Source organism: Balaenoptera ricei, chromosome X (assembly GCF_028023285.1).
Source record: "Balaenoptera ricei isolate mBalRic1 chromosome X, mBalRic1.hap2, whole genome shotgun sequence".
Lineage (NCBI taxonomy): Eukaryota > Metazoa > Chordata > Mammalia > Artiodactyla > Balaenopteridae > Balaenoptera > Balaenoptera ricei.
In genome coordinates this window covers 93,408,123-93,420,302 of record NC_082660.1, presented here as the reverse complement: position 1 = coordinate 93,420,302, position 12,180 = coordinate 93,408,123, and the positions used below count along the sequence as shown (strand labels likewise).

Here is a 12,180-nt window from a genome sequence, read left to right as displayed (position 1 = left end):
TATCTGTGGCAGAAAACTAAGAGACTGACTGTAATCATGTGACTGAATGATCGAGGAACACACAAAATAAATGCCATTTAGGCAATTTGGGAATTATTTAAAGAAAGCAGGCCTAGAATATTATAGTTATTTAGTAGGCAGAAACTTAGTCAGTTGGACCATACATTGGTTTGTCCTGGGGAATTCTAATCCTCCATTCCTGTTAACTTCTTCTATATAAAGGGGCATCCATGACCAAAACACTTCTAGCCTCTCCATACACTCATTTCTTCTCTATCACAGGAACGACTTACCTGATTAGTGAGACTGGAAGGAGAAACTAATTGCACAGCCCAGGCCCACTCCCTTCAAAACTCTTGGTGGTGAGTTGCCCTTATGGAGCACACGTTCTGCTCTGCCCTCATAGGTGGGTCTTACAATTGGCCCACAGTTCTCTCACCTTTCTGTGTCTTGCTGGCTCCCAATTATTCCTATGGTCTTGCTCCAAAATGCTTGGGCTTCTAAGGGCTCCCCCACCCCCTAATACATCACTGTTCCACATCTGAGCTCTAAACCAATTAAGAAATATGAAAAAAGAATAAGGAGAATATATCAACTTTATTCCTTATAAAAGTGATATTGAGAAAGTGGCTTAGATCTACAGGCACCGCATTTCCTATTAATGAACCTAGAATCAGATAGACTTATCCACCCAGCAGTGCTACATTGGAACTGTCACAAAGGTCAAGGACTACAGTGCATATCTGTTGGCTGTTTGGTGGCTGTCAGCTCAGGGTGCTCTCAGTTCCTAGAGGCAACTCTAATTCCTTGTCATGTGGACCCCTCTTTCTTTGAGCCAGCAACAGCACATTTAATCCTTCTTGTACTTTGAATCTCTGACTTCTCCTCCTGTAAACAGCCAGAGAAAATTATCTGCTTTAAATGGCTTGTCTGATTAGGTCAGGCCCAACCAGATAGTCTCCATTTTGCAATATAACATACCATAAACATGGAAGTGATATCTCTTCGTATTCATTGGTTCCACCCACACTCAAAGGTGAGGGGATTATACAAGTCTGAGGATCATTGGAGATCATCTTAGAATCCTGCCTACCACATGGAGTTTCAGACCCAAAAATGTTGTGCAACCTTTAATCAGTGATATCCAGCTTTAAACTGAGTTTTCTGACCCAAAGCTCAGGCTACTGGTATAGAACATCATATTGTTAGGGCTGAGGCCAGAACAGAGGGAGTGTCTCAAACGAGGTTCTATAGCCAGGGATATGTCTGGTCTCCTGACTCCAATTTCCTCTCCAGCATCCACATTATTTTGCTCTGTACTATCTCTTCTACCTCAGAATCAATGGGAAACTGCTCTTCCTTTAGTGTCAAACTAGATGATAAACTAAGGGGACAGGAAAGCATACACTTTAACAGGAGACGGAGCGGTGACTTTCTTCTCTTTCCCCAACTTCCACAAGTAACTCATCCCGTAATTCATAACTGGCACTAAAGCTAATACATTATGGGGATATATTTCAGCTCTTGCTATTACCTTTCCAAATGCTCTTTATGGCAGTAGTGCTCTTTGGATTAGGTTAATGTCATCTCCTCTCTGGAAGGGAGGAGCCCGGTGGGCCAGAACTGATACGTGTTGAAGTCTTACTACGTCCCATATGTACTTTACAGGTTTTCTCATTTACAGCCCAGGACAGCACTGTGAGAAAGGTATCATGATAAATCACAGATAACCAAGCTCAGGCTGACAGAGCCTATGTCACCTTTTCAGAGAAATGGCAGGATGGGGTGAGGTCCCATCTCTTTCCCTCCCCACAGTATGACCAGGAGCTTCCCATTTAGAAGATGATAGTTTTACACTTCCCCAGTATTGTGCCCTCATGGGTACACACTCAACAACTTCTCTTGTTGAGGAAGATGATAGATGATTAAATCCTGCTCCTTGGACCAAGATGCCTAGCGGTGGGGTCACACAGTTTGGCTGGTCCCTGAGATCACTCCCAGGCTCACTGATCCCACCCCACTGACATCAGGCTTGGGCATGTGACTAGATGTGGCCAAATATAAGAGGAAATCAAATGTGCCCCTTGAGTGGAAGTGTTAAGAACCATTGAGAAGTTCCATCAGTACTCTTTTTTCCCTCTGCCTCAGAATGTCCCAGATTTCTTGTAAAGTAGTTTCACTCATCTAATCTTTCAGTAACACTAGAATATGAGAATTTAAATGATGACAGGAATGCTTGTGAAGAGAGAAGCTAAATGGCTTATACCCAAATTTGGCCTGATAGAAGATCAATTCAAATCTTATGCCCTAAAACTGAATCAAAAGCCAGGAGAAGTTACGCATCTTACCCAGGGTCATACAGAAAATAGTTAGGGACCAACATTTCCTTCCTTTTGCTCCATTGCTTTCTCCAGAACACCCATCATCATGCTTGTGCTTCTCTGGATGTTTATGTTTACTGAGCCACAAGATGAACTCACATACCCAGTTAATGGGCATTCCTGATGTTAACTCTCCAAGAGGGCCTCATAAGAGCTCAGTAAAGGTACACTAATTCCATGGAAATGGGGTGACAATTTTTCCCCTAGCTCACCTCCGTTAGACAACTTTACAACACAAAAGTGGCACCAACTCTTAAACACAAGGTGGGTCGGTGTGAGTTACATTCCTTCTTGTTGTCATAGTTCCAGAAGCTCTTTAGGACATAGTTATGCTGTTTAGGGCTATGTAGTTTAGGTTAAAGTAATCTTGGAAGCAGAAGTTAGGAAGTGGGGTAGGAAGGAAACTAACACTTCAAGGGCCTACTACTGGCCAGACAGTGTGTTAAGAACTCTACATACTGTTTTTATAACTTCTTACAACTGTTCTGTAAGTTAAGTATCAGTATTCCCTGTTACAACTCATTCCTCCCCCAAGGCACACTCTACCGAGGCTCAGAGAGGTTAAATACATTTTCCAAGGACACACGTGGTAAGAGTGTATCCTAATCCAGGGTTGTTGGATTCCAAAGTTGGGTTCTACCCTGAATCTGTGCACATAGGGTGGGTAGTAACGTTTACCTTGCTCTAGAGCAGGTTTTCTCAACCTCAGCAATGTTGACACTTTGGGTCAGAGAACTCCTTGTTGTGAAGGCTGTTCTATGTACTGTGGGATGTTTAGCCTCTACCCACAAGATTTCAGTAGCACCCCCAGTTGTGACTACCAAAAATGTTTTCAGACATTTCCACATGTCTCCTGGAGCTGGGGAACAAAATCACCACCATTTGAGAACTACTGCTCTAGATATACATTTCTGACAGGTAGTTGGATACATGGGTCTGGAGACTAGAAAAAAGTCCTGAGATGAAGACATGATTTGTAGGCTTAATGGAGCCTGGCATGTAATAGATGCCCTATAAATATTTGTTAAATAAATGCAAATGGCTTATAAAATTAAGAGTTGTCAAGCCTTTTTCTATCCTTATACCAGTTCTACAAACTGAAGTAGGATCATTCTTATAAACTTTATCAAAATCTGCATTTTCAACCCAACATTTATTGCTTAGCTTTTGTTTCCCTTTGTAAAAGTAATGTATTTGAAATGGAAGAACATGTCTAAGTGAGTTACACTACCACCAGGTAAAGCCAGAGCCAGAACTCAACATTAAGATGGTGGAACAGAAGACTAAAGGTCCAGTGTACCCTATATTTCTGTGACAGACGCCATGCTAACTACTTTAATGACATTAACATATTTGATCTTCACAACAGCACTTTAAGGTTTTATCACCATTTATGGATCAGAAATTCAAGGCATGGAGAGGTTAAGGAACTTGTCTAGGTCACACAGTTAGTAGGAGACAGAGGAAGGGCCCTTCCCAAGACTGTATGGTATTAAAGCCCATTGATATTAACCACAAAGATATCCTACCATGCATCAACAGATATCTCTAAAGCCTTGCCCAGGGTCTGGAACTCGGTGACTTTTTAACTGAATTGAACTTAGATACAGTGACTGAATGTAGAATTCTTGTGAGCCTGCAGCATGACTCTTAAAATAAGTCCTTGAACTTACATGGAAAAATATCTCCCTTCTAGAAACTCAAAGTGTTTTTCTGAATAGAAATGACTTTATTCTCTGGCCCAGACCTAGCTGGCTGGGAGAAGAGGCTGGTGTGATCCTCTTTGACAGGTGAGACCACCTCCTCCTTGGGCGGTGACTTACCCAAGGTCATCCCAGAGTTTTGAGGTGAGGTCTGCTGCTGGGACCCAGGGAGATCTCCTGGCTGGTACTGTAGGGTCCTGTACAAAATACACAGAAATAGTTTTTGATCCTATGTAGCACCCTACCTTTCAAAGGTTCAATGGAAAAGTATTTTCTTGAAGTTATCTGCAGGGAGAAGTAAGAGAATATGACAGCACATGGAATGAGAACAAACAGGATGATGACTTTCTTCCTTTTCCCCAGCTTCTCCAGGGGAGGAGAGCAGAAAACAGCAGGTTTTCCAGGGGCTCTCTCTTTGCCCCCTTCCTTACCCCTTTGCTCCAGCCCAGCCCTTTGTGACATTAGAGGAATGTAGACAGAAGCCAGGAACCTGGGGTGCCCTGATAGTGGGGACAGAAAGGTGGGAGGTGCCTGACAACCAGAATGGTGCATCAGGAAACACAGGTACTGAAGTCCATGCCCTGGCCATTGGTTCATCCATCAAGCTCTCAGTTTCCACCTGTTTCTGTCTGCAGTGCCATCACTCTACCCCATAGCAATGAAGCTCACACATAACACAAATATATATATATTCAGAATTGTTTTAATGACAATAAGATTATAACTGTACAAAAAATAAAAATCTAAAAACCTGACATTGAAGTAAATAACAGCAGAAAAATGACCTTTTATCACACATCATTCCTAAATGTCATTAGTTGTGAATTCCTTTATGCCTTTTTCTACTTTTATATGCACATTCCCATATATAATTATATACCTTAGTTTTTTTATTAGAGTGCCTGTAACATACACCATTGATTCAGAAACACTTTTTTGAGAAAAAAGCAAAACCCATCACATAAAATCTACACATATATTTTATGCCATATCCCAATGTGAGAAATGTTGAAGATTTTTTAAAAATTGATGATAACATAGAGTAAGACAATTTAGGTCATATGATATATGCGTTGCTAGGATCTCTGGCATTTTCATGTATTTCCTTGTAGCCTGTTTCTAGGCATGTTTGTATTCAATGTAATTGTGTTTCCACTATGCTACCAGTGGTTCTCAGGTGTTAATGTGCATTAGAACCTCTCAAGGGAACATGATAATAATGTATGTTTTGGGGCCCAGTTGGAAGTGTGTTTGATTCATGAAATCTGGAGAGAGGTGCCAAAGTCTACATTATTAGCAAGAGACACAGAAGACTCTGAAGCAGGTAGTCTTTGGGGAATGCTTCAAAAAATCACTGATACATACAGACAAGGACTCCCTCTTAGACCAAAACTTTACTCAGGCTCCTCTGGCCTTCTTTTCAATGAGGTCTTGTTCTTGGTTCTGGCCTTGGCCTGGTAAGCCCAGTTTTAGCAAGAAATTCTGATTAGACAATTTATCAAGAATTCCCCCAACCTTGATATCTAATCAAGCTTGATACATAACCAAGTTCCTCTTCATAATTTTCCATCCTCTCCCTCACCCTTCCCATTGGCCATAAATCCCTAGCTGTCCCTGTTGTATTTGGAGTTGAGTTCAATTTCTCTCCCTTATTGCAATAGTCTTGAGTAAAGTATTTCTTGCTGTTTTTAATAAGTAATAGTGTTCAAGAAGCTGGAGGAAAGACTGAAGGTACTTAGTGGAGACATGGAATACAAAAAATATAAAAAAGACCCAAATTGAACATCTAGAGATAAAAACTACAACGTCTGAAATGAAAAATATGTTAGATGGGGTTAATGGCAGATTAGATGTTGCAGAAGATTAGTGAACCTGAAGACACAGCAATTGAAACAATTCAAAATGAAATACAGAGAGAAAAAAGACAAATAAATGAACAGATCTCTTAATCCCATACCCCTATTTTATAGCACAGGGAATTATAGCCATTTTCTTATAATAACTTTGAATGGAGTATAATCTGTAAAAATACTGAGTCACTATTCTGTATACCTGAAACTAATATCATATTGTAATTCAACTGTACTTCAATTAAAAAAATGAACAAGCATTACGGAGTTGTGGGACAATCATACTGATAATCATTTTAAATGGAAATGGTCTAAGCTCTCTAATGACATGACAGAGATTGTCAGAGTGGATAAAAGACTCAGCCCCTAATATCTGAATGTTATGGAGAAGAGAGGCCTGGCTGCACACACAAAAAATCATATACACATGCTGAGAAAAAGATCTTTTTGCTAAAAATATACATACCACGGTCCAAGCATCATTAAGACAGTACTCACCCAAGCTAGTACAATTCTAAGTCAGGTAGAGGATAAAAATGCACACCTCCATAGGAGACAAACTGGGACACTGAGGTGTTTAGAAGAGAAATCTGTAATGATGGAGGGTGGAGGTGGCTCACCACAGCAGAGGAATGGAGTGGGCTTGTGACACAGTTTGGATGCTACTTCCAACAACTGAGGGGAATCTGAGGGACTTGGGTCCTGCAAGTGCAGATGAACATAAGAAGTAGTTAAACATAGCTCACACTCTCTTTACCTATTTTAGTTCTCTAGGCAGCCCTAGAAATTATCTCCATTTTACCAATGAACAGAGTAAAATAACTGAGGCACTGTCATGGTAACAACCACTGTTTATATTACTAGCTAAATGATTCAGAAGTAATTTGAAATTCATTATTCTTGTTTGTTGTTGCTTTTTCATCAAGTTTTCATCAAGTTCTTCACTATCTTTAAGTTGATTGACACATTTAGTTTGCTTTCTTTTTTTTTTTTTGGCCGTGCGGCATGCAGGATCTTAGTTCCTGACCAGGGATCAAACCTGGGTCCTCTGCAGCGGAAGTGCGAAGTCCTAACCACTGCACTGTCAGGGAATTCCTGCTTCCTCTTTTAAAAATCAAACTTTAATATAATTAGAGATGAAGTAATACTTGTTGATTTAGGAAAAAAAGATAAAAACTTAAAATTAATCTACACACGTGTAATCTCAGTAAAGGAAACAGGGTGTTGAAAGTAAGATTTAAAATTTTTCTTCTTAGTACATTTTCTCTCTGTTCCAAAGCAACAACAAAACCACTTTAGGATGCATATTTTACAGTCAGAAACACAATAAAGCTCTTTCCATTTGTGGGAAAATGATTTTTTTTAATTGGCATACATCTGAAGATTTCTCTCTTCATATGAAATTCACCAGAGTTTATTTTTACTAAATGGAAAATATTTTCCATCAGCTACAAGGGAAAGAGTAAATTTCTAAACAGGCTAATTGTAACTTTTAAAACAATGTTTGGGGGAAAATTAAATATACAAATAAATGTTAAGATTTTTAAATTTATAGGGATGCCTTATTTATTTGGTTATGTATGTTTATATTACTCAGAAAGCACTTCGACTGGTTACACAAGATAGCAACTACATTACATGCTATATGCTTGAAAATTTTAAAATGGGATCTTTCTAAACAAAATCAGCATGTTTATTACATGAAATATGTGATATCAGGGAAGAAGACAGTGAATAGACATAGGATTTTGTCCATTTCATTCATGTAATCCAGTCCTTTTTCTAGTCTCAGGACAACTTTTAAGTTTCATATATAAATAGCTCCGTTCTATTAAGTAAATGTATTCACTTAATGTTCCCAAAGTTGCCAACTGAGAGTAGACCTGCTGAAACATGACTGTTATTTTCAGTTTTGAAAAACAGGAGCTAACTGAAAGTTGGTCAAATGTGATCCAATTAGCTTTAAGGAGAGGAGAGGAGACACAAAAAATAAACATAGCAAGTTAAACATCTCTCCTTGGCAGGGGCTTTGAAAGAGGCAGTATTCCTCTTAAGAGGCTCTGAGCCTTGTTTAATCATGACTAAATATAGGATGATGATAGAAAATTTTACAAGTACTTTCTTTGGATGATTGGATTATGGTTTTGTTTATATTTTTCCTTATATTTCTGCATAATCCAAATGTCTAATGACCTTGTATTACACAAATAATTATAAAAAGTATTTCCTTTAGAAATGTTCCTCATAGGAACTTTTAAACATGAGCGTGTAAAGAAATAAACAACTCACAAAGACTCAATGTTAATTTTTGTTATATGTTATTTTAGATAAATTATAATTGCTAAAATCTTTAATAATAAAAATTAAATGCATTATTATATTATTAAATATCTACTACATCAGACACTGTGCTGGAAATTGAGCTCCAGGGTGATTAAGACAAAATCATTGTTGTAAGAGGGCACAGGCTTGCATAGAAAAGATAATGCCTAATTTATTTAATAATTATATAATTATACATTTATTATTAATAATAGATTCATAATGCATTAATTTAACAGGATATTTGGAAGGATTACAAAACAGTACTGGTTTAATAACAAGGTCGTACTGTATAGCACAGGGAACTACATTCAATATCCTGTGATAAACCATAATGGAAAAGAATATTAAAAAAGAATGTATAAAAAGAAGGTACTGGTTTAAATATAGACATACATTGACTGTTGAATGCAATCCAATTTTAGAAATATTAAAATTTGGAAAGGTATATTCCTTGTGAAATCAAATAAGTAAGGTAATTTAGATCACAAGGTTTGTAGAACAGTGTAATCACTGTCAGTGTTTCTCCATGCCTATGCTGGCAAAACTGAGATGCATTAGAATCACCTGAGGAATTTTCAAAACAGTAGTTACTGATCAGGTGATTCAAGGGTGACAATGGGAGGTGGGAGCGGGAAGGGCACCCATGTGTCAGCATTTTTAACATTTCCCTCAGGTGATTATGATGGAAGTAAGGGGTCTGCGTTTACCTGAACACTGGCACATACAAGGTTTTTAAAACAAGATTGCAGATCTTGGGTTAGAGACCTTCCTTGCTATGTTCCTTTGGAAATTAAAAGTAATACTTTACAGGTAAATAGTTACTTGCTTAGGCCACTTAATTAAGAACAGTCAGGAACAGTATTGAGCTTGGTTATGAACTCCATTACAGTTTGTGAATCAATTAAAATAATAATTAAATATCTACTATGTTAGACAATACACTAGAAACTGAGCTCCAGGATTATTAAGAAAAAATCATTGTCTTCATATGGGCACACAATCACATAAAAATGATAAAGCCAGACATTGAAAACAGTTTTTAAGAACTTACAAAGCAGTTTCATGTTTCATGCATGGAAGGGATAGAAATGGGAAAGGAGTGCATTTCAGCTTTAAAATGTGTTCCTCTAACATAATTTACATGGCCTGTGGTTCTGTTAAACTGGTTGGGCAGGGCTACCCAGACTCTTTTCTGAGAAAAATCCCCCACATAGGGTAGAAACACAGGCAAAACAAAGCTTTCAGCCTGTTTGTTTTGGAGGTTTGAGGTAGTACAATTCTGGGCATCTACATGTGTCTCCTGAGCTGGGCCCCAGTGCATTCATGTCTGAGTTTTCAAAAGGAGGAGCATAAAAATAAAACCAAAAGGGCTGTTTTGTTCAGAACCAACATAAGAACAAGAACCATGGGAATGGTACTCTCAGGAATATAACTCCAAAGTGAGGATAAAAGCCTTCTCCACACTTTTATAGAGGTCAAAGGGGGGATTTATCTCACCAGGGACTGCAGAGAGATCAGTGGGGTTTTGTTACCTTGTGGACTCTAGCACATCAGCAACAGGAACAGAAACAGGAGCCAGCAAAAGGGAAAGTATACCCAACTGACATGGCAATAATCAGGTGAGTAGGGGTAGTGCAAATATGATCAGAATGACAGGGTGGAACCCACCTATTTTGCCCTCTGGACTTGTGAGCCTGGGTGAAAACTCCCTTTAGTACTTCCCAAGTATCTGATAAGGGCCAGGGTCCTGCTAAATGCTGGAGAGTTGCCTAGGAGGCAGCCCAACACAGTTCCACACCTCATATATTCCACTCAGCAGCCCTGTAAGGCAAGCATTATTCCCCATTTCACAGAAGAGAAGACTGACTCTTTACAGGAATGTATCTGTAATAAAGGGAGGGTTTACTTCCAGTTAAGACTGGAAGATGCTTAAAGTTCACTTTTCTTTAAGTTTGCTGAACCAGTAATTATTTTGTACATTCACAGACTCATTGAAAAACCGTTTTCATTGCTTCTAAAACTCCAGATAATTAAAGGGAAAAAAGTCACATATTATCCAACCATAGAGAAATGTGCTCCAATTAACATCCTGGGGTATTTGATTTCAGATTTTTGGAGGGTTCATATAATATATATATATATATTTTAATGAAACAATAATAAATGTATAGATTGATTTTTAATTGCTTTATTAACTTTACATTTTTCCATGCAAATGGGTGAAACGCTACTGTTGACAGAAACAGATTGCGTGCCAAGGCAATCTCCAATTAGAAGCTGGTAACACAAGAACCCACCTGACACATGGAAATTACATAAGGTTCACAGCAAACGGATCAGTAAAGGCATATCAGGAAAATGCAAGGAAAAGGAGAACAACAGTGGGAATCACAGTATTAATCTCATGGAAAATGGCAGGAGTCAAGGCATAAGGCAAAATTCATCATGATGGTCATGGTGATTAGAGAGCTCCCCCATAAGGATACGCAGGCAATTCCTCAATTGCAGCTCCCTAAGTTTTCTCCTGATTTCTCTCATCTCCTCCATGAACATTTCCATATCATCTCCATCTCCACCCATCCCATCGTTGACCTGCCTATTGGGTATGGCCCATCGGAAATTAGGGGCAAGTCGGCGAGCCTGTCCCCGTCTATTATTTCCTGCTGGCTGGTGGCCTTCGCCCCCTCCCAAAGGGCGGTCTTCCTCTCCATTCTGCACGGGCTGCTCCATTTCTTCGTTTTCCTGGTGGATATTTGCCATGATGAGATTTTTTTCCCTGGTGATTTTTCTTTTAACAAGTAAGACAAAGGCAAGGAGAGAGACTGAATGCTTGGTGCACTAACCAGCAGGATTCAGAGCCCTGATATCAAAGACTTTTAAATTTTATTTTTTCCCACCTCAGGAGCCTCGTGCGCCTTCTAGGGAGCCTCCAATTTGAGCCCCTTCCCCAGCTCTCTCCTTTTCTCTCCCTCCCCCAAACCCAAAGCCCACCATTTTTCTTTTCCCAGGATTCTTTCCCAGAGCGCAGCAGGCACCAAAATGGAGGACGGGGGATAGGGCCTGGGGGAGTTAGGAAGGGGTCTCAGACTGGCTTTGCACCAGCAGCCCCCGCACCGACCTGGGCCTATGCTTGCTGTCTCCTGCTCCTCCTGATTCTCGCCACGAGTGCGCCGCCGCGACGCCTAGTCCCGCAGACCTGCAAAGGGCCGGGGTGGGAGCAGGGCGCTGCTGCAGCCGGGCGCTCGGCCCCTTCCCGGCCCCACGCCCCCGCCAACCCCTCCCTCCCCGCGTCCTCCGCCCCCACCCTCAGCCGCTCCCATCCCCGCCCCCCTCCCGGGTTCACCATTGCCCTGCAGGAACTCAGGAATGATTTCCCATTGCTCTTAGTTGCTCTGCTGCCCTCCCTGGAACCCTGCAGTCCCTGTACCCCCACCCAAGGGGGCCCCCATTTCTGTTCCCAAGAAAGCCGAGGCGTGGACAGAGCTCGCCGGGACCCGCCGCGCTGAACCCCTGCGCCGGCCTCTGGGGTTGGCGGGCCGCTGCCGCCCTGGCGTCAGCGCGCGGGCCCCGGGGCCCTTACCTGCTCCGCTTCCCCAGGGCCCGATGCCAGCCCGCCGTGCGTAGGGCAGCGGGGAGCTGGTACCCAGACACGAGTGACGACTGCACCGAAGGCTGCGTCGCTCTGCAGCTCGCGGTCACGTGAGGGCTTCGCGTCACCGCCGAGCTCTCCCCCAACTCCTGCGGCCGGTGCAGCAGGAGCGCCCCCCTCCAGCCTAGCGCACACACACAGACAGCCCCCTCCGCCTGTTTGTGCGCAGGGCCACAGCGCGCACCGCTCTGTCACTCATCTTGCTTCTCTCCAATCTGAGAGCCCACAAGTGGCATCACCTCCCTGCGGTTGGAGTTTGCCCATCTCTGGTT

General features: G+C 41.3%; 1 protein-coding gene across 3 annotated transcripts in view; it reads right to left on the bottom strand.

Annotated features, from left to right (window-relative positions):
• Positions 1-10,431: 10,431 nt before the first annotated feature.
• BEX3 (brain expressed X-linked 3) overlaps positions 10,432-12,180 on the bottom strand; it is a 296,936-nt gene continuing 295,187 nt past the window's right edge. Inside the window, exons 1-3 of one of the 3 annotated variants that reach the window (XM_059911306.1) lie at positions 11,840-11,989; positions 11,378-11,455; positions 10,432-11,047 (exon numbers count right to left, since the gene is read on the bottom strand). In XM_059911306.1, coding sequence (XP_059767289.1) covers positions 10,681-11,019 — 339 coding nt within the window. In that variant the 5' untranslated portion in view covers positions 11,020-11,047; positions 11,378-11,455; positions 11,840-11,989 and the 3' untranslated portion in view covers positions 10,432-10,680. Of the gene's footprint in view, positions 11,048-11,377; positions 11,456-11,839; positions 11,990-12,180 lie in introns of those variants that run through there. The other 2 variants (XM_059911304.1, XM_059911305.1) reach the window with 2 other exon arrangements.